The 21,237-nt window shown below is 44.7% G+C and overlaps 2 protein-coding genes across 4 annotated transcripts; both read left to right on the top strand.

Annotated features, from left to right (window-relative positions):
- Positions 1-7,436: 7,436 nt before the first annotated feature.
- On the top strand, positions 7,437-10,540 carry LOC129149019 (methyltransferase-like protein 17, mitochondrial). The gene is made up of 6 exons (XM_054715613.1): positions 7,437-7,444; positions 8,835-8,903; positions 9,565-9,615; positions 9,876-9,968; positions 10,176-10,360; positions 10,435-10,540. Exons 2-6 carry the CDS (start codon positions 8,877-8,879, stop codon positions 10,538-10,540), a joined length of 462 nt encoding a protein of 153 aa, XP_054571588.1. The 5' UTR covers positions 7,437-7,444; positions 8,835-8,876.
- A 475-nt stretch (positions 10,541-11,015) lies between these two features.
- LOC103304729 (zinc transporter ZIP2-like) lies at positions 11,016-14,596 on the top strand. 3 transcript variants are annotated; one of them, XM_054715610.1, is made up of 5 exons: positions 11,016-11,042; positions 12,299-12,439; positions 12,621-12,751; positions 12,991-13,041; positions 13,718-14,596. In XM_054715610.1, the coding sequence occupies exons 2-5, from the start codon at positions 12,325-12,327 to the stop codon at positions 14,342-14,344; spliced, it is 924 nt and encodes a 307-aa protein (XP_054571585.1). In that variant the 5' UTR covers positions 11,016-11,042; positions 12,299-12,324; the 3' UTR covers positions 14,345-14,596. The 3 variants fall into 3 exon arrangements, with proteins under 3 accessions (XP_054571585.1, XP_054571587.1, XP_054571586.1); XM_054715612.1 differs by having other exon boundaries at positions 11,023-11,042; positions 12,324-12,439; XM_054715611.1 differs by lacking the exon at positions 11,016-11,042 and adding an exon at positions 11,225-11,243 and having other exon boundaries at positions 12,324-12,439.
- Positions 14,597-21,237: the final 6,641 nt, after the last annotated feature.

Here is a 21,237-nt window from a genome sequence, read left to right as displayed (position 1 = left end):
GTTGGTGAGTCCTGGTGATTCCCTGAAACCCCATCCCACTCAATTTGAGGGTCCATTCAAGCTGTTTCCAGTGGCCTTTCTATACCAACAGCCTGCATTAGCTTATGCTTTGGACTTTCCTAAAATACCTCAAATAAGCAACATTTGAACTTGGTGTGCCCCATTTCTCTTGCTAAGTGGCCCCAGATCCGGCACTTCTGTGCACCTCCAAACCCAGCACAATTAGCAGCCATCTACAGATTGATTTGTAGGTCACACTGGCTGGCCCCAGGCAGGACATAGGTGGTGGCTGACCTTGACCTGTACTCAAGGGGCAGACTCAGTGGGTACCAGAGCACTGCTGAAGAGAGTCCTGGTCCATAGGGTTGGCCCCTGCACAGCTGATCCTCCACAGTGGTTACAGCGAGTCCTTGCATGCTATTGATCTAGCGGGTAAATCGCTTTTACTGATGTGCCAACAGCAATCCAGGTTCAACTAGAAAGAAAAGGTATACACAACCCACATGAGAAGTGCTCCTAAAGTGCGCAGCTTAGATGATCAAAGAGATTGTGCCACCAGACCACACAGAATATCTACTACAGAAGGCCACTCTACCAAGTCTGAGAGATGCAACAGCTCTACCTAATACATGGAAACCAACTTATGGAGGCTGCCAAAATGAAGAGACACAGAAACATATTCCAAATGAAAAAAATAAATAAATAAAATAAAGTAAAACTCCAGAAAAAAGAACTAAACACATTGGAGACAAGCAACCTTTCAGATGCAGAGTTCAAAACACTGATTATAAGGATCCTGTATGAACTTAGGGGAGGAGTAGATGAACTTAGTGAGAACATCAAAAAAAGAGATAGGAAACATAAAAACAAAACTAGAAGACATAAAAAAGAGCCTATCAGAAATGAAGAATACAGTAACTGAAATGAAGAATGCATTATAAGGAATCAACAGTGAAGTAGTATGGTATAAGTAGATGAAGCAGAGGATCAAATCAGAGATTTGGAAGATAAGTAAGCATAAAATATACAATCAGAACAGCAAAAAGAAAAAAAAATAGTTTAAAAAAATGAGGATAGTGTAAGGAGCCTCTGGGATAACTTCAGTAGTATTAACATTCACATCATGGGGGTGCCAGAAGGAGAACAGAGAGCAACAAATTGAAAATCTGTGTAAAAAAATAATGACAGAAAACTTCCCTAATGTGGTAGAGGTAACAGACATACAAGTCCATGAAAAGAACAGTCCCAAACAAGATGAACCCAAAGAGGCCTACACCAAGACACATCATAATTAAAATGCCAAAGGTTAAAGACACAGAGAAAATTTTAAAAGCAGCAAGAGAAAAGCAGTTAGTTATCTACAGGGAGCTCCCAGAAGACTGTCAGCTGATCTCTCAACAGAAACTTTGAAGGACAGAAAGCATTGTCAGAAAATATTCAAAGTGATAAAAATATTCAAAATGATACAACCAAAATTACTCTATCCAGGGAAGTTATCATTTAGAATCAAAAGAGAGATAACGGGTGTCCCAGACAAGAGAAAGCTAAAGAAATTAGTTTATCACCACCAAACCAGTATTACAAGGAATGTTAAAGGGTCTTCTTTAAGATGGAAGGGGGTTGGGTGAAAAAGGTGAATAGATTAAGAAGTACCCATTGGTGGTTACAGGGTAGTCATTGGGATATAAAGTACAGCATAGGGAATCCTACCTAATAAAATAGTAATATGCAAATTGACCGCACCTTTGCTACACCCAAGCCATGCCCACCAGCCAAGCCCACCAGCCAATCAGGGCGAGTATGCAAATTACCCAACAAAGATGGCGGTTAATTTGCATATGCTGAGGGAGGGAGGAATGAAGACTGAAGACAACTTAGAAGGAAGAGGGAGGAAAAGCGGAAAGCAAGGTGGCTACCAGAGGGAAAGCCGGGGCGGGACGGGCAGCAGCGGCGCGTGGGTGCAGGCGCAGCGCCCGCATCGGTGGCGGCAGCGGAAGTGCATGCAGCCACAGCGGCCGCTTTCAGGATTCTTCCTGCAAATGGGCTACTAGTATAGTCAATAATATTATAAGAACTGTGTATGCTGTCATATAGTACTAAATTTATCCAAGTGGTAACTTAATAAGTTATATAATGTCTACTCACTGGTTTGTACACCTGAAATTAATATAATATTGTATGTAAACTGTAATTAAAAAATACAAAATAGTCTGGCTGGCATAGCTCAGTGGTTGAGCATCGACCTATAAAACAGGAGATCACGGTTCGATTCCTGGTCAGGATACATACCCAGGCTGAAGGATTGATCACCAGTGTGGGGCATGCAGGAGGCAGCTGATCAATGATTCTATTTCATCATTGATGTTTCTATCTCTCTTTCCCCCTCTCCCTTCCTCTCTGAAATAAAAAATATATTTTTTAAAAAAATAAATAAAAATTAAAGTCAGTGAATAAATAAATAAATAAATAAATAAATAAATAAATAAATAAAATTAACTTTACCATGAAGAAACAAAAGTGAAATCCAGTTTTGACGTATAACATTCATCACACTTCACTGTGTTCGCATAATTCTTTTTCTGCTCTACCTGACAGTGGGCACCATGGGGACAGAGACAGCTCACAGCTGGGTGAAAGAAGCCTAAGTGTAAAAAAAATAAATTAAAAAATAATGTTACTCTTATCCAGAAACACTTCCTAGACTCACCTAGAATAGTGTTTAATTATATGTGTGAGTATCCCATGGCCATTGCAAATTGACACATAAAACTATCACAGACACCTCTTTGCAGGATTTTCCTTGAATGAGCACTAGAAGAGTTGAGCTGTGTAACTTGCTTCTTGTTCTGCTTCTATTGCTGATTTCATTTCTATTTGGCATGGTCTTTCTTTAGATGGTCTAGTGGCCCTCTTCTCTCTTTCAAGTAACTTTTAATAACTCTTGTCAATGTTGCACTGATTTTTATTTTAACTATTTCTACATTAGTTCTCATGATTACGGCAAGCATAGTATCCATCCACCCACATTCCCATATGACTTCTATGTGATATATTTACCAAATGCTATAATAATGATACAAATATTATTATTTGTAATACTTATATAAAATAATATTTATTACATAATATTTATATAATACTTCTATTATTATGTAATAAGGACTAGAGGCCCGATGCACGACATTCATGCAAGAGTAGGCCTTCCTTCCCCTGGCTGCCTGCACTGGCTTCCTTCTGGCACCCGAGACCAGGCTTCCCTCATAGCCCTGGCTTCATCCGGAAGGTCATCTGGAAGGATATCCAGTCTAATTAGCATATTACGCTTTTATTATTATAGATAAAAAGGAAAGGATATATAAAAAACAGTGGAAGTAATATATGTGTGAAAACAGAAGTGCCCTTCCTTAGTAGTATATCATTTTTTGGAGATGTTTATTCCTAGGAAGTAGAACAGGTATTGATTCTATGTTATTTTATTTTATTTTATTTTATCACTCAAAGCAAATGTATTGTCCAGGGCCTTTGCACATGCAGTTCCCCTTACATAAACATTTTCCTTCCAGGTTGATCGAGATATAATTGCCATATAATATTAGGTAAGTTTAAGGTGTACAACATAATGATTTCACATATGTACATATTGTGATATTCCTTTTATTTTAATTAATTGGCTGTTTATCTTGCCTTTAAGTATTGAATTTTTTAAAAATCAATCAAACCACTCCTGACCTCAGCTGCTCTCTTTTTGTCTTTCTCTAGTTTGAGAAGCCTTCTTATTTCTTCTTGGTTAAATTTTAAACTTTCATCATGCTTAAAAAAAAAGCTCTGGAATGAAATACACTCAGTAATGGCTCATTCTGAAACACCATTTTCCTTGTTTTTTTGCCTACTTATTTAACTCTCTTTTTAGCCTTTTCCCCTGGTACTCTCTACCTCACTCCCTATATTTCATGTCCTATAATCATTTCTCTTTCCATGACTCTCTTCAAATAATTAATCTACCCCATGACTTCAATCATGTGTGAGTCTGAAAAGCCGAAGCCAGGAGACAACAGAAAGCGGGAAGGGAGTGGGTAGAAGCTGAGAGAGCCATCAGACCATGATGTGAATCCGACCCAAGTGAAGCAGAGAGGGCAGGAAAGTCGAAAACATCCTAGACTGTTGTGCAATTCTAAGGAGTGTTTGGCAAGGTCACTGGAGAGTCATCAAACTAAAGTCCCTTATCACAGGAGTTCCATTTCCCTTCTGTATCCAGTCATTGCTGGAAGCAGCCTTAGACTTAAGCAAGCTCTGGAAGATTTTATTAGTCAAATTTCTAGAGTTTGTAAAAACTCTTCCCAAACCAACAGATGGATGAGAGAATGATACATCAACTTTGCACATTCAATTTAAATATTATTCAGGAGCGGGGGGGGGGGGTGGGGGGGGGAGCAAATTCACTTTCTGTATTTTGTTCTTTGATTCCAGAATTGAATCTAGCCCTGGCCAGTTTGCTCAGTGGTTGGAATGTCGGTCCAAGGACTGAAGATTTGCGTGTTCGATTCCCGGTCAAGGGCATGTAACTTGGTTTTGGATTTGATCTCCAGCCCCAGTCACAGCACGTGTGAGAAACAACCAATCAATTCATGTGTCTCTCACTTTGATGTTTCTCTCTTTCTCTCTCTCTCTCTCTCTCTCTCTCCCTTCCCTCCCTTCCACTATCTCTGGAAAAAAAAAAATCAATGGAAAAAATATCCTCGAGTGAGGATTAACAAAATACAAACAAACAAACAAACAAAACTGAGTTTACATTCCTAATTTTTCAAAGAGATTTAATATGTATATCTGGAAACCTATACTTCTCAATTTATAACAGTATTTTACCCTCAATTATTTTTATAGCTCAGGTATGTCATTTAGCATGACAAGTTCCTTATCTTCATAAAGTTGGTCATCTTAATAAAGTAATAGTATAATAGATAATGAGAATTTTAATTCAAAGCCCATTATGTTACATCCTTACATTAGCCTTTACATTATGACTACATGGTGTTATACGTAACTTTGATCCCCAAAAATGTGGGTGTTGTTTGAGCCTGAGTTCTTGTTTCCTGAAAATAGAAGAATGAAGTCCCAGACAAAAACGATGAATGGAACCAAAGTTTATGGGGAGCAGCCAGTCCCGGAAAAGGTGTAGCTGGGGTTCCAAGAACAGGCCAGCGTTAGGAACTTCCTTTCCATGTTACAGCCGGGAGTAGTTCAGACCCAAGCTAATTAGAGTCTAATAGTCCATGTGTGGAGGCCCACTTGGCCACAACCAGCTGGATGCAGGGATGTGCTCCCCTGCCCCAGGAATGAATGTCAGCAACCCATTGCGTTGTAGTTTCAGGGAAAAGAGAGAGAGCGAGAAGAAGTATACACCTTTTAATTTAGAGGATGGGTAGTCTTACTAACTCTTAATTGGTCTTTTCAAATAATTCTGCCTTAGCAATATCCTTTGAATTGGTTTATATGCCTTATTGACTTGTGATTGTTATCTGCACGCTGCCTGTCTTGGCAATATCCATACATTCTAAGTTCATGCCTCTAGTGAATGCTCTTCCTTCCCCTCCCAATCGGGTTGTCTTAGTAACTCTGCCTAGCTGGGTTCTAGAAGCACCTTCTTTTAAAGTATCTTAAGTCCAGGAGAAAATGACTGAATAAATGTGACAATGAAAACGTCATACCTACTTATGGTATGCTACTTCTTTACAAAACGTGGGCTCTGAGTGAAGCCTTCCAGGGCTCCTGTAAATGTCAATTTCACCACCAAGTCTTATAATCTTGGGAATCCAAATATTCTTATAACTTACTGCACAAGTCTTACCCCAAACCTGCACAGAGGTAAAAGTCTCTCTCTTTGGCCTTAAAATGGTATAAATGGTATAAATGCTATGCCCTTTTATCCAAGTGGTAGTTTTGCTCCTGTCCCAAGAGATAGGCTTTCCTTTCAGCTGCTATCACAGGCCACCCCAGGTAATGGACCCCACTCTCAAGAAAGCCACACTCCTGTTGTGTTCATCCTGGACTCCGATTTAGAGAAGGAGCAACCCAATATTTCCCAGGAATCCATACCAGCAAGAGGAAAAAATTGGTGCCCTGGCTTACAGTGACTAATCTTGCTCAGTAAGGTTTTCTCAAAGAAACCATTTGAAACACATTTCAAGTGGATGTGTTGGCTAAGATTAACATGACAGGTGACCCAATATTCTCCCTGTGTTTTTAACATTTGTTTACCCTTGTGAGGGAGGGAAAATTTTTCCTCTACCCTTCTAGGTTCTCTTGGCTGGTCTACCAATTAAATTGACATGAGGCAGGTTAACAAGAAAAAAAATAAAATTTAATTACATACAGATATACAGAAACCCGTATATAGGAGAGGTTCAGAGACAGAAAGGTAAAATGAGGTATATGTGACAAACAACTAAAGAATTAGGTAAGGTGCCCTGAGGCTTCTGAGGGGAAGAGGGAACTACTCATATAGATAAAAAGAGCAGATGTTCAGTAATTAAAAGTTTGCCCTGCCCTATAGATAGGTCATAAAAAGTTATTTCTGGTAATAACTCTTATTATGGGCAAGACCCTCCATTTAAATTCTTTTTCTTAAATATATTTTATTGATTTTGTACAGAGAGGAAGGGAGAGGGATAGAGAGTTAGAAACATTGATGAGAGAGAAACATCGATCATCTTCCTCCTGCACACCCCACACTGGGGATGTGCCCGCAATCATGGTACATGCCCTTGATCGGAATTGAACCTGGGACCCTTCAGTCCTCAGGCCAACACTCTATCCACTGAGCCAAACCAGTCAGGGTCATTTAAATTCTTTTAGGGAGAGGTAAAAAAATGCCTCTTGAGCCCACAAAGTCTCAATTGCCTTCAGTTCAAAATAATCCACATGCCAGTGGCTCATCTTGGGGAGGCCAGTTCTAAACCCTTTCACCCTCCTTTATCTCACTCTCACCTAGCATTTTTCTTTATTCTCAGGGCCACGTTCTTATCAGGATATAACTTCAGTTTATACCTATACACTCACAGTTGCCACATCTGTGCCTTCCTCCATAGATGGTTCAGAAAATGGGAAGCCGTACATACCAGGTGTCTTTTTCAGACAGTGCCTACCTGTATCACCTAATGCAAGTGGCAATGTATAGAGTATGCTAAATGTGGAATCTGGCAGATGGGAAACTGGCCTCCACTTTGCAACCCAGCATTGAGTGTTAGAAGATGAAAAACAACAGAATACATTTAGAGAGTTAGAACTTCATTGTGCTCTTGGAAGGGGGAGATGGGGGGGTCTGTCACGTTCTTTGTTTTGGTTCTCCGGTACAGTTCAATGTGGTGGTATCAGCCTTTTCCCTAAGTGAATTGCCCAGCAAGGCTGTCTTGTCCAAACCTTGTGGTGCAAGACAAGTGATTTTCTGGTGAGTAAAAATCCACTTTTCCCTTCAAGTTTTAAAGCAGTTTCATGGTTTCATTCTTTTCCTTCTCTACATTGGAGCTTGTCTTCATTTTTGACCATTTTTTCTCCTGCATAGATCCCTTTGTCCCTCTTGTAGGGTCACCATCCCTAACTTATATATAATGCCATTTCCTTTAAGACTGCTATTCCATCTGTGAATGCTCTTACAGAGCTACTGACATTCATGTGTGGGAGCTAAAAAATAATAATAATACTTTTGCTCCCACCTTCTAAGGTCTTCTAGCTGGGTTACTAATCAAATTAACAGATAGGTTAACAGGAAAAAAAATAAAAATTTTAATACAAGCACATGAGTAATTCACATAGGCATAAAAATTCCAAAGGCAGTGAAACAACATTGAGTATATATGACATTTTGGACAAAGAAGAAAAGTGGGGGAAATGGACTTTAGATTTTAGAAGTGAGAATGGACAATTTATAGGAAGTTGAGGAAGAGTAGAACATACATGGCAGGCAAATTATTGCTAGGCCACTCAGAAACAATGGGGCATGGGTATCTAGCTAACAGGCCCCTGCCTGAACCCGCTCACCTACCATACTTAATTCAAATTAGACGAAGACATATCCTAGGATTCCCTTCCTGGAGTAGCCCTTTGCATCTAAATCTCTTAGGCAGGAAATGGGAGGATCAAAGGTTCTTTCTGAGTCTTTTGTTTAAAAACAACAACAACAACAACAACAACAACAAAAACAGCTTAAAATCAGTATTTCCAAAAGGTAGTGAAGCAGAATTTTTGGACTGGGTAGGATGTCCAGGATTCTTTGTCCACCGGAGTCAAAGAATGAATCCACAGACAGAGGTGGTATAGCAAAGGTGAAAATTTTTTAAAGAGCAAGTACAGATTCCCACATGGGGAGGGGGAAAGGGTCCCACAGTGTTTCCCTTTCCATGGCTTATAAAGGCTGCAGAGCTTTGTGCCTTGATATCCCCTCTGATTGGTCACTATTCCCTCAGACTGGTTACTATAGTAACTTCTGAGCTCAAAGGTCAAATCTCACATGGGACATGTGAGGTTTTTCCTCCCCTCTTTCCTTATTGTTTTCCTATTCCCTTTGGGGTTTCTTGTTTGCTGTTTCCAGCTCCCTCATTCTATGGAAATACACCTGTTGCAGCTTTTTAGCTTCCCTATTCTATAGAAATATACCTTCTGCTGTTCTGCAGACCTGTGCTTCTTCCATGGTCCTCTTAATTTCTAAAATTCCATAAACCTGTATTTTTCACCCCTAAAAATTCCTGATCCAGTAGCTTTGGGGTGGCAAAACTGTTTGGTTCCCTTCATATGTTCTCATATAATTCGGGGCTTCTGCTCATTTTCCCCTTTGTGAACAGATATTGGTGGAGAATGGAACAAAAGCTGGGCACTGCCTTCTCATGGAAGCCAGGGACCTGGTCCTTAAGGTAAGGTTCTTTCTCCTTCTCTTCCCCCAACCCCTACCTATCTGTCACCAATTACCAGTACTCCCTTGAAAACTGAAAAGACTGTCGTACAAAGGTAAGTGACTCTCGGGAGAGTAGGCATGTAAAGTCATTTTGCTGTAGGGTGGTGGCTGGCAAAGTAGGGCCTGTAGGTCAAATCCTGCCTGTCAGTATTTGTATGAGCCAGGCTTATTTGAGTGACTGTTGTGTATGGCTGCTTTCACACTACAAATGGCAGCGATGAATAGTTGGGACACAAACACATTTTGGCTACTATCTGAGCCTTTAAAAAAGTTTGCTGACCCCTGACCTAGGCCATGGCTGAGCCAAAAACCTTATCTCTAGGACTGTATGAGCCAGTGTAAAATCATGAATTTAATTGTCCTGGAATGGGATTTTTTTGAGAGTGGAGGTTGCTGACAAGGAGAGCACCATTCTATGTGCCAAGTTCCTGCCCTTCTCCTGCTGCAAAGAGAAAGTTCTTTGTTTAGAGTATTAGAGAAGTAGCCAGCTTAACTCAAAGAACATAGTTAGTAATTACCAGAATCGGATGTTAAAGGAGTCCTCGATTGAGTGCAGAGGTTGACTTATGAGAATAGACCCTGCAGGCCCAGCTTCATTTTGTTATTTCCTTTGATTTCAGGGAAAGGAGAAGTCACCTCTGGACCCTCGGCCTGGTTTTGTCTTTGCCCCAGTGAGTGTTGCTTCTACCTTTCCCAGCATGCAAAGAGCTGAGCTCAGCTGTGTCCAGGACAAGTGAGAGGGCAAAGCTAAGTCACCCTCCACTGCTTTGTGTCCCGATCCGGTTTCTTCTCAGTGGACCCCCTGCTCTCCCTACCCCCTGCTCCTGTGCTCCCTTACCCTGGCCCTTCCTGACCCCAGCACCCTTCGTTTGCCAGTATTAGGATCCGTGGTTCTTTCGTCTTACCTCATATTTTTCATGTGTGTTTACAGTGTCCCCATGAACTTCCTTGTCCCCAGTTGACAGCCTCTAAGCCCCTGGCCTGTAGCTTTTCCCAGGCTTACCATCCCATCCCCTTCAGCTGGGTATGTACCCTGGGAATATCGCGGCAGGGAGGAGGTAGCTTGGGAAAGCAGGATGAAAAAGAATCAGGTGGGAGGAGTTGGAAAATTCCGAGAGCGTTTGTAGGGCCTGAATGTGCATGACCTAGAATATGAAAAGGGTTGCAGGAATGGGGTCAACATTTTCCCCATATCTTTTCCCCCAAAACAGGCTCTCTATCCTTACCTTAGAGCAAGAAGCCAAAGGAGGAAAAGTTCTCGATGGTAATCCTTGTCCGGGGGTCTCCAGAGGAAGCCCATCGCTGGCCCCGGATCACTCAGCCTGTCCTTAAACGGCCACGCCATGTGCACTGTCACCTGTGCTGTCCAGATGGGCATATGCAGCATGCTGTGCTCACAGCCCGCCGCCATGGCAGGTACGGAGGCTGTGACCACGGTTAGTGGGAGGTGGCAGGAACCTACCCCCCGCATTGACCTCTCTTTTCCATAGGGATTTGTATCGCTGTGCCCGTGTCAGCTCCTGGGGAGATCTTTTACCTGTGACCACGTCGCCTGAGCTTCTTCCATCCCCTGTTGAAGATCCCCCTGAGAGTTGACAAGGATGTGTAACGAGTTTTCTTGTATCGAGCCTGCCAAGGCTAAAGCCACCTGTTATTCAGGATGGGAGTGTAACGAAAAACACGGGTTTGAACCCCTGCCAAACTCGTGAGGCAGGTGCAAAAGGAAAGAGGTTTTATTCTGGTGCTGCTCAGCCTGGGAGAATGGTGGACTTCTGTCTCAAAGACCATCCCCTCTTCCTGCTCAAGCTGCGGTTCTTGCAGGAATAGGGAGAGAAGGGCTTTTTATTTTTCTATCCAATTATTTTGCTAGCTTACAAGCTCACTGGGGCCCTGTCCATTCGCATTTCTAGCTTTGGGCCCGGCTCAGGCCCTGTCCATTTATCTTCCTCAAGTCCCGTCCATTGGTCTTTCCAGCTTGCCACGCGCAGGGCCCTGCCCATTCATCTTTCCAGCCTTTGGCACGTTCAGTGTAAGACCCGCCCCCTGCGCCATCTTGTCCAATGAGGAGACTTCTCAGCGCTCCAACTGACTGTGCAAGGTAACAGGAGGGCTGGTACCCCTATATATCTGCATTTATTTGAGGTTTTAATAAGAATTATAACTTCTCAAAGAATGGGAATGGGTTTTGTGATTCTTAAAAGGTGTAGAGGTCAGTCATCACGGCCTATCCTGTAACGAAGTGAGTCCTCAGAGATCCAATGCCTGTCTTCCCACAGAAACCTCAAGCTCAGCCCCTCCTGTAAGAATACTGCTGCTTCTCCCAGAGACCAGGACTTCCCAGGGAAGTAATGGGGGAGTGGGGAAAGCCTCCCCACGCGCATTGAGAACTGGCTCAACAGGTCTCAGGGTAGTTAGACGGGCCACCTGGACAGGTGACCAGCAGCTGCCTGGCCTCTCTTTTTTCTCCCTCCTCCCTTTCCTTTTATCTCTCTCAGGGTTCATCAGCTCCCCCAGAGTATGCATCATGAATGCCCCTCAAGAAAGGATCCCTTCAGGGACTGAGTCATTCATTTCCACAACCCTATGTCCAGGCAGAGTCCTTCATTTACTTGGTTCATTTCTGTGTTCCCCTAGGCCTTGCTGTTTCAGAGCTAGGGGCAACTTTCTGTGTATTAAAACTCTCAGTCCCTCTCCCACAACCGTTTCAATTTTGTAATACTAGAAATCTCAACTCCCACTAGACATTTCCATACCTGGAGCTATTTTTCTGGGGTTACAGGAAAGGGGAGTCCCCTCATCCACTAGTTCCCAGAGTGACAGCAGCACCACTCCTTAGCCCCACCACCTTCTTGACCCCAGGTGGCCCCAAATCCCCTCTGAAAGGGTAAGGTTCAGGTATCAGCATAGCAGCCTATAAGACTTGCATTGGGGTGGGGAGGGTATGGAAGGCTTAGATCAAATGTCCTGAGTGAGCCAGGACCAGATTGTCCCCAACACAAAATAGCTGGGAAGTAGCTACCATAGACTGTGCCATTATGGATTAGACCAGCCCCAGGCATGAACTAAGTCCACAGTCCTTGGATTAGTCATGGACCTGAAGAGAAGACAGCACAGGGCTGTGCCTGGCAGGGAGTCTGGAGTGTCTGGTTTTGGTGTGAGCCAGGGGAGGGGCCTCCATGTAGGGGGAGGGCGGGAATCTAGGGCTGGGCCCCAGTCAGCTATGCAAGGCTGTGCAAACAGGCAGCACAAAGAGGATCCAGCAGCTTCCTGAAACTCAGGAGTGGACACTACAGCTTTGACCACCTAAGGCACCACTCCTGCTCCAAAGCTTGTAACTCCATTTGTCATTCTGAGGTCTCTGCTTATCCTGTACCCCAAGGATGGAACCAGTGCTAGGAGTAAAAATTGGCTGCCTATTTGCCCTGCTGGTTCTCACGCTGGTCTGTGGCCTTATTCCCATCTGCTTCAAATGGTTCCAGACGGAGGCAACCAAAGGTATAGCCCTTCTGTAGCTTTGCCCCCATAACCTGACTTCAACCCTGTCACCCTACCCTGACACCTTGCTCTGATTCTCTTGCCATCCCCAAGCTTGGATGTTGAGTGCTCCTTGTTGCTCGTTAGTCACCTTTGTCCATCTCCTCATTTCCAACTGGTTGTAACTCCTGCTTTTCATTAGGTCATCCCCAGCGGGGCCTCAGACTCCTGAGCTGCATTTCTGCAGGTGTTTTCCTGGGAGCAGGGCTCATGCATATGACTGTTGAATCCCTGGAGAATATTGAATTCGAGATCCAGAAGATCAAGATGAAGGTGAGCAACTAAAGTGTAGGGCTAAGAAGCCAGATGATGAACAGAACCAAGGGGAAACAAGGGAAAGTGATAGAGCCAAGGACATGGGTGGAATGATAGAGACAATGTCAGCTCTTGTCTTGTCTGGAATGATGACAACAGGTCAGATTAGACTGTAAGGAAAGCAGTGGAGCTGAAGGGACAGGACAGGAAGCTAAGCTGCTCCATCCCCCATCTAATTTCTGCTTTTTTCTCCCTAGAACAGGACAGAGAGTGGGGGAAATTCTTCTGGAGATGCCAATTCAGATTATGTAAGTATCTCCCACACCCAACCTGGAGGGTGAGGAGAACCTGAGACTCCTCATACCCAGGTCCTTTTGAGGAGTACCAGGAATCCCTCTGCTCCTCAGCTCAGACACTGTAGGGAGAGGAGGAGCCAACCCCATCCTTTGGGGTTTATGGAACCCCAGACAAAGCTCTGGCTTTACTCTTTCCTTCTTTCCCTAGACCCTTAGACATGCTCCCCATTGTTTCCCCACATTTCAACCCTACTGACACTGCAACCTTGGCCCCTCTGGTATCTTGTTGCATGTCCATATCTCCTCTAGGCTTTGTTCCTTTACCCTCCCCACCCCCCCACCCCCATTTTTTAAATTTGTTTTTATTGATTTGAGAGAGAGAAAGGGAAAGGAGAGAGAGAGAGAGAGAGAGAGAGAGAGAGAGAGAGAAATCAATGATGAGAGAGAATCATTGATCATCTACCTCTGGTATATCCTCTACTGGGGATTGAGCCCACAACCCAGGCATGTGCCCTGATCAGGAATTCAACCATGGTTCATGGGTTGATGCTCAACCAGCCAGGCCACCTACCCTTTTTAAAGTTCTAGTCCCACATTTCCCATTCTCCAGTTTCCCATCCCACCTCCACACCTCCATCCACTGCACTTCCTTCCTTTCCCGTCCCACAGCCCTTCTCTCTGTTCCCAGATGGATTATCCCTATGGAGGGCTCATCATCTCCCTGGGCTTCTTCTTCGTCTTCTTTTTGGAGTCGCTGGCATTGCAGTGCTGTCCTGAAACCATTGGAAGATCAAAAGTGCAGGAGGAGGAAGTGAGTGAGGCTCATGTCTGTGGACTCCACAGCCACGAGCCCTCACCTTCGCGGAGGCCCTTTCGAGCCCTCATTCTCTTGCTCTCACTCTCCTTTCACTCGGTCTTTGAAGGTCTGGCTGTGGGGCTGCAGACAACCGTAGCAAGTACAGTGCAGCTATTTCTTGCTGTCCTGGCTCACAAGGGGCCTGTAGTGTTTAGTGTAGGACTGAGGCTAGTGCAGATCGGCACTGCGTCACGATGGGCTGTGTTCTGCATAATGTCATTTGCTCTCATGTCCCCCCTGGGCATAGCCCTGGGGATGGTTGTGCCTGGAAGAGACTCACAAGTAGGGAGAGGCTTAGCCCAGGCTGTGTTAGAGGGTGTGGCAGCTGGCACCTTCTTGTATGTCACCTTCCTAGAAATTCTGCCCAGAGAGCTAGCTGGTCCTGAGGCCCCTCTGGTCAAGTGGGGCTGTATAGCTGCTGGTTTTGCCTTCATGGCCTTAATTGCCTTGTGGGCCTGAGAGATTCCTGACTTTTCTGATGGACCCATCTAGAATAATGTCCCTACCTCCAGGAGACACCTCCCAAAAGGCTTTGGTCCTCAGACATTTCTCCACTGAGACTAAGTGGCATTCACTAGGCATCATCCCCATGAACTGGATCCCAGCCTCTCCTACGTGAGATCCCATTGCTCATCCAGGACTGAGAAAGGGACGCTTATTTTAGGTTGAGTGCCTTTACTTTGGAGAGTTGATATAAAGACCATCACTGCAGATTTGACTCTTGTTCCATTTTTATTACTGTGTGTAATAAATGTCCATTTTACCCTCCCCCTTCAAGCATGCTATTCTTCCTTTCTCCGGGTTACCTAACTGCTGCCTAGTGGAGCAGGAAGTGGGAAGGGTGAGTGTTGGATGCAGTCTCTTCTTCTGGAATCAGAGCCTCTAACCATTGTGTCACTCGCAGCCATGTCCCCCAGACATGGACGCATTGCTGAAACTCCAACAGCCCGCTCCCACCTTACCCACCGGTGTTGAAATACTGAGCCAGAGTTCCTAACATTTAGAGGAGAAGAGGTTTAAAAATAAACATTGGGCATCTAGATTTTTTTTCCTACACTAACCACACCTACCCCACTCCCTGATAATAGATTATCAACCACCAACGCATCCAACAGACTCTTCAGATCAGGCTCAATGGAGCCTACTTCCACCTGGTTTCTGTTTTTCACACTGAGTCCTGTGTGGCCTCGGGGACACGTTTGTTGTCTTTGAGCTTCTGTCTCTATCTCGCTGCCTTGTGCTGTGGGATTAAGAAGTAGTGTGTTTGGGCATGTGAAGTACAGCATAGGAAATATCAATAATATAATAACTATATATGGTGTCAGATGGGTACTAGATTTATGGGGGATCACTTTGTAAGTTACATAAATGTCTAATCATTATGTGAACATATATTGTATCTAATATAATAGTCTATGTCAACTGTAATTGAAAGTTTTTAAATAAAAAAAAAGAAGCAGTGTATTGGAAAGGGAGAGGGAGCTGGATAAATGCCAAGAGCGATTACTTAGTTCTGCCACAACTGCCTGCCCTCCCTGACACTATACGTCTGACTCAACTCCACTGGACCATTTTTCTTTCAGGCGAGTAATCCCTACAATGTGCTGCTCCTCTTAAAAACTGCACAAATACAAAAATTGGTTATCTGGAATTGAGGAGGAGCAGGACGGCCCTGACCCACGAGGTGGAGGAATGTCTCAGACTTGGTGGAGAGACAGGGAAGGAGGAGGTGTGCCCTGTGAGCTCAGGCACCCTCACCAATTGCCCCTTCAAATACTTTCAGTGGAGAAGCTCAAGTGGCCTTAACATGGGTGAGGTCTCCTGAGTTCCATTCTCATCTCATTTCATTTCTGTCTTCTGTCCTTCCCATTCCCCTCCCTACAAATTAAGAATAGAAACCTCCTCACCAGCCCAGCTCATGAATCCAGGGATCAGTGAGAACCCAAGCTAAAGGCAAAACTAAATAAAAATGACGAGAAATAATTTCCCTGACGCCCATCCCAATCTGCTTCCCTTCAGTGCTAAATGCACTCACACGTAACACAGTCAGAATAGGGTCTAATATGTTGTCATGATGATAGAGTTTCCACATTGAGCATCCACTATGTGCCAGCCACTCTAATGTTGCTTCCACATATTATTTCACCTTCCTAACCCTGCCAGGTAGATATCCCCATAGTAAGTCCAGGGAAGTGTACTCCGAAGTTAAACAACTTGATCATCTAACTAACTAGGCTTCAAACCCATGTCTCTGTGATGCTAAGAAAACCTCAATATATAGATTCTCTTCTTATCTTCCCTTCCTCATCTTTACCTTACCTGTTCCTCCTGTCTTATGTGTTAGGGTCTCAGGAGAAAGCAGAGCGCACACTGGATAATTGAGGCAAGTTTAATAAAGAGAGTGTAGGTGTGGCCAAGATTAGGACAGCAACAAGTGATGGTGGACCTCCGTGGGGCTGAGTAATACCAATGCTGTTACCTAGGCGGAAAAGAAGGAGCAGTTACCAGAAACTCAAGAGCCATCCACTAAGAGCTGAGGCCTTTGATAGAGAAATAGTGCCAGCCTGCAGGTGCTTGGCAAGTAGTGCTCCAAAACTTATTATTTATCCCTCCTGCTACAGTTTCACTGCTTGTATACCTTTAGAGAATTACCCTTTAAAATATCTTCATGAGTTCCACAGTTTTCAAGTGGACATTGCAATGCTCTCATCACTGTATTTTCAGTTTTATTCTTTCCAATGAGCCATCTCTTAGCTATCTTGTACTTCTGTCCCTAGAGTCAAGGAAACACATTCCTTGAGATTGAAAGAAAGAGAAAAACAGGAGTCCTAAGGCTGAAGCAAAAACAAAAAGTAAGGAGTTTGTGGTTCAGCTTCTATGAAGTCACCCCACCTTTCCTGAGAGCCTCTGAGCTCTGATCTGGAGAATGGGCAGGAGCCACCACCCGTGGTATCAGGCCCACACTATGTAACTACTGTGTAGATTCTGGAAGACCATAGGAGACTCAGGAAAGGAACTGGGAACTGGGGAAAGTTAGGAGGAACCATTACAACCACAGGGGGGCACTGTGTCCCCATGGGCTCGCCTGGAATGTGTAGGACCAACAAAGTAGAGAGGTCAGCCAAGGACAGCACACCCCTCTCCCTTGCATCCAGGAGACAGCCTCTCTCCCTCTACCTAACTTGGGCGTCTTATGCAGGGACATCTATAGGCAAGAGACACACATGGTCATCACCCATTTTCTTTTTCCGAAGATTACCCTGTTAACATAACAGTGTTTGCTGTGCAGAGAAGACCCACCTTCCCTTCCATAAGGCACAGCAGCAGCTATTGCTGTTTGGAACTCTTTGCCTTTTCTTCATGTTTTGTTTACCTAGGAGCTAGCTATGTCAGCAATTCCAATTATGCGGTTTCCTTTCTTTAGTGTGACATTTAAGCACCTGCTGCCTGCCCTGTGCATGGTCACCAAACACCCTCGCCCCTCCTGATCCTGGCCTACTGCATTTAAAATAGTTCAGTGCTATGAGAGTGATGAAATGCTCAAGCATCATGAGCATGTTCCATGCCCCACTTCCATGTCAGTGTGTCAGCGCTAGACATCAAGCTGCATTAGTCATCAGGTCTGTTTCACTGAGGAAAGTGTGTAATTGTCCATGGGGTTTCTATAAAGTAATCTGGCAAATGACCTTGTACTATTCCATCTGCAGTTCTTGGACAATAATACTATAAAGTGCCTTCTCATTTTTACTTCTTGTGCCCCTAGAGCCCAAGGATCAGCCTAGAACAGTCACAAAAATCTGAAGTTCTCTTGATGATTATTGTTCATATTTGTTGAGAAGGTTCTCAAAGAACCACAGATATAGTCTAATTAACTGCCCAAAGTTGCATTTATGTGGGAGGAGGAATTCCTGAAAGGAAATCCTAGTTGCTGTGACTCACCTGGAGTCTTCAGATTGGGATCAATTGACCAATCCAATAACCCCTCCAGAACCTGCATGAGGCATGGTCTCTGATCATATTGAACCACCTAAAATGGAATCTAAGTGACCCCCACAGAGGATCCTGCAGGAAGGTGGTTACAAGATGTCTTTGGGCATGTCAGTCAGTTTTCTATACCTCCTTCTTTAAGATTATGATGTTGGTTGCCCTGTTGGTATGGCTCCCAATTGATTGTCAACCTATAAACCAGGTCATGACTTGATTCCCAGTCAGGGCACATGCCTGGGTTGTGGGCTTGAATCCCCAATAGGGGGCGTGCAGAAGACAGATGATCAATGATTCTTTCACATCATTGATGTTTCTATCTCTCCCTCTCTGAAATCAATAGAAACATATATTTTTTTAAAAGATTATGATGTTGGTGACATCTCTGAAATCCAATGGCATTTCTCAATAACTAATAAGGAAGTCTTCTAAGGTCTAAGTAGCCCCTCTCCCAAAATGTGAAGCTACTATCAATATCAAGGACAATACCATTCTATTGAACAGGGGCCAATTCATTAGTCATCAGGTCTGTTTCACTGAGAAGTCATATTTTGTGAAGTGTCTATGCTATGCAAGCCCCCTCCCATGGTTTATGTCACTTGGAGAAGAAAATGTGAGAGTTGGGCAGGGATGGGGTAGGAAAGGGGCAATATTCAGGCATACTGAGTCAGAATAAAAATGGTCCTCAGTTTATTGTTACAGCAGAAGTTGTGGGAGACAGGAGAGCACCCTCCACACATAACACACTGTGGTCAGAGCCCCAAGGTAGCTCTTCCCACTCCTATGCCAAGCCCCAAGCAACCCCGCCCCCTCTTGTCCCTCACCCCCTCCCCCTCCCACTCTAGACACACACTGTCTAGACAGCTACCAAAGTTAGTGGAGCCAGTGGCCCCAGGCCCCTTCCCACTGCCCAGCTCCAATCCTTCCCTCAAATTTGTTCATTGTCTATCACCTCCCAGTCTAACTTCCATTCACACACCAGATGTTTCTATCACATCCTGAGGACCACTAACCCACCAGCAAGCCTCCCTGACACATTCATTTAGGCCCATAGCCTTCAGAGATCTGAAGGGTTAATGAGAAGCCATATCCACTTTGGTGAATGGAGACCCAGCACCAAGTCCCTTACCCTTGTGATGAGTAGGGAGAGTCTGGGGCAGGCACCATGGACATCTACAATGACCACTTATCCTTCATCCTATATTAGGGAGAGGGGATGCATGCCCTCTCCACCTTAATAACAGAATGAGAGAGAAGGGTCATTTAGGGGTGTGGGTCCCTAACAGATATTGAGACAGCTCTCCCAGGAGCTGAGGGGTATCACAGGTTAGAGGGCAAGGATAGGGTAGTGATCAAAGATCAAGGTCATCTCCCCACATGATCTGCCCATCTTCCCTTGCTCACTCTGGCCCAGTGTTCTACACACCTCCCAGGTTAGTGCAGAGGGAGTTGAGGCTGGCTCCCACACCAGGGCAATAAGGGCCATTCAACAGGAGTCCTCCATGGTGTGCCCTGGGGGCCCTGAAGGGAGAGTCCCAGACTCACTGCCCTGGGACAAGGTTCAAGCGCGGGACCGGCTGCCATCAATGGATGCTGCACCGGTCAGGGAAGCTGTGTGAAATTGGGACAGGCGAGTCATGCAGGATGAGACCTCTGTGGAGACAGAAGGATAAGCAGGCAGTCAGAGAGGAGGAGGGGAAGAGGGGCTGGCAACTCATCGTGGGGTGTGAGAGTTACAAATGGGGCCAGGGGTCAATGAGCTTGATTTGGCAGATGGTGGTAAGTCCAGGAATCAGACTAAATGGTTCCTCCCCTTAGTGGCCATCCCTCATCCTTGCAGCAATCCCTTGTCCTCATGATAGCCTCAGACCCCCATACTCACTGTAGCCCATGCCTTGCAGGAAGTACTTGAAGGCCTCGGTCAGTTTGCCTGGCTGAGGAAGTAAGATGAGAAGTGAGAGACAGTGATGTGAGGTTCTGAGCTGAGCGGGAGCCCAAGGCCATGGCAGTTTGGGGATGGGATGTGTGGCAACGGGTATATATAGTTCAGTGACACTAATATCCCATTCCCCAGATGGCTGGGGATACTCACCTAAGTCAGCTGGGGCTGACCTCCGGAGTTGGCCATCTATTTGGGAGAGAACCCCCAGAAAAAGTGATACACACATGAATAAAGTGAGCTAGCCAGGAGATAAGAAAAGATCTCTCTTCCCTGCTTCCCCACTTTTGGCAGTTAATAATTTGGAATTGGTTTTTGTCTTTTAGTTTGTTTGTTTGTTTGTTTGTTTTACTTCACTCAACCCACTTGCTCCAGGAAGGACCCTGGAGACCTAAACACTGAATCTAGGATTCAGTATATACTGCTCTGGACGGGGCCAAGAGTCAGATTGAACATGGAGTAGGGTTACTGACCTTGAGGAAAAAAGTCTGGGTGGGGTCCAGTTTTGAATTACATTCCATCTGGAGTAAGTAGGAAACCGAATGAGTGAGGTCACACTCCCTGTGGTCCCTCCCATTCAAGGGACCATAGCCAGTCCCCTACCCATTTCCTTCTTAAAGGGAATCAACTTCTTTTGCATCAAAGTTGCTCTCCGTGTCCCAAAGAGAGCTTGCCTCCTGGCAAGATAACCCTCTAAACACCACCCTAGGACTCCTACCCTCCCTCACCCAACCCCAAATTCCCTACTAACCACTGCCTCTTCATGGAGTGCTTGGTCTCGGACCACCAGCATCAAGGAGTGAAGCATCCATCTTATATAAAAACTGCTGTTTGTAATTTTAACCCTGCTATTTGGCTTCTGTAAATGCTTGTTTGCTTGCTTAAATAATAAGGAAAATAAGACTACTCCCACTTCAGAGAGGCGATTAAACCTTCCCCGGATGAAATTATCAGTGCTGGCACCAGGCCAGGCCTTTGGTTGATGTCTCAAGGCCCCAGCACATAGGTGCTCTTTAAGAACTTGCAAAGGGGACCGGAAACACCCCATATTTGGGAGACAAAGAAGGTAAAAACATATAAATAGGGAAAATTCCTCCATGTTGGGGCCCAAAACTTGAGAGACATTTTCCTCTGGACCCGCACGTAATAAATGTAACTCCATCTCTCTAAGTATCCTTGGTTCTTCTCAGGTTTTCTGTAACAGGAGTTCTTAGAGACTGTGTTGGGGAGGAGGTGGTGAGCCCCTGCACTGCCTCACCACCTCTTCCCAGAAAAGCAGCCAGTAAGTGTTGGGCTCCAAAGAGGAAACAGCCTTCTGAACCCCACTGACCCCACTGAGAGGACTCAAAGGGGAAAGACCTAGAGGTTGATAATTTGCTAAGTGGGATGAGATGGGGCCCCTCACAAAAGAACAGGGAGGTAGGAAAAA

The sequence above is a fragment of the Eptesicus fuscus genome, chromosome 5 (assembly GCF_027574615.1).
Source record: "Eptesicus fuscus isolate TK198812 chromosome 5, DD_ASM_mEF_20220401, whole genome shotgun sequence".
Taxonomy (NCBI): Eukaryota; Metazoa; Chordata; class Mammalia; order Chiroptera; family Vespertilionidae; genus Eptesicus; species Eptesicus fuscus.
The sequence above is the reverse complement of the archived record's forward strand: the minus strand, read 5'-3'. Positions and strand labels throughout refer to the sequence as shown.

Coding starts and splice junctions, on each gene's coding strand:
- LOC129149019 (XM_054715613.1), top strand. CDS start 8,877: ATGGAAGCCAGGGACCTGGTCCTTAAG. Junction 8,904..9,564: donor CCAGGGACCTGGTCCTTAAG/GTAAGGTTCTTT, acceptor CTTTGATTTCAG/GGAAAGGAGAAGTCACCTCT. Junction 10,361..10,434: donor ACAGCCCGCCGCCATGGCAG/GTACGGAGGCTG, acceptor TCTTTTCCATAG/GGATTTGTATCGCTGTGCCC.
- LOC103304729 (XM_054715610.1), top strand. CDS start 12,325: ATGGAACCAGTGCTAGGAGTAAAAATTGGCTGCCTATTTGCCCTGCTG. Junction 12,440..12,620: donor CCAGACGGAGGCAACCAAAG/GTATAGCCCTTC, acceptor GCTTTTCATTAG/GTCATCCCCAGCGGGGCCTC. Junction 12,752..12,990: donor TCCAGAAGATCAAGATGAAG/GTGAGCAACTAA, acceptor TTTTCTCCCTAG/AACAGGACAGAGAGTGGGGG.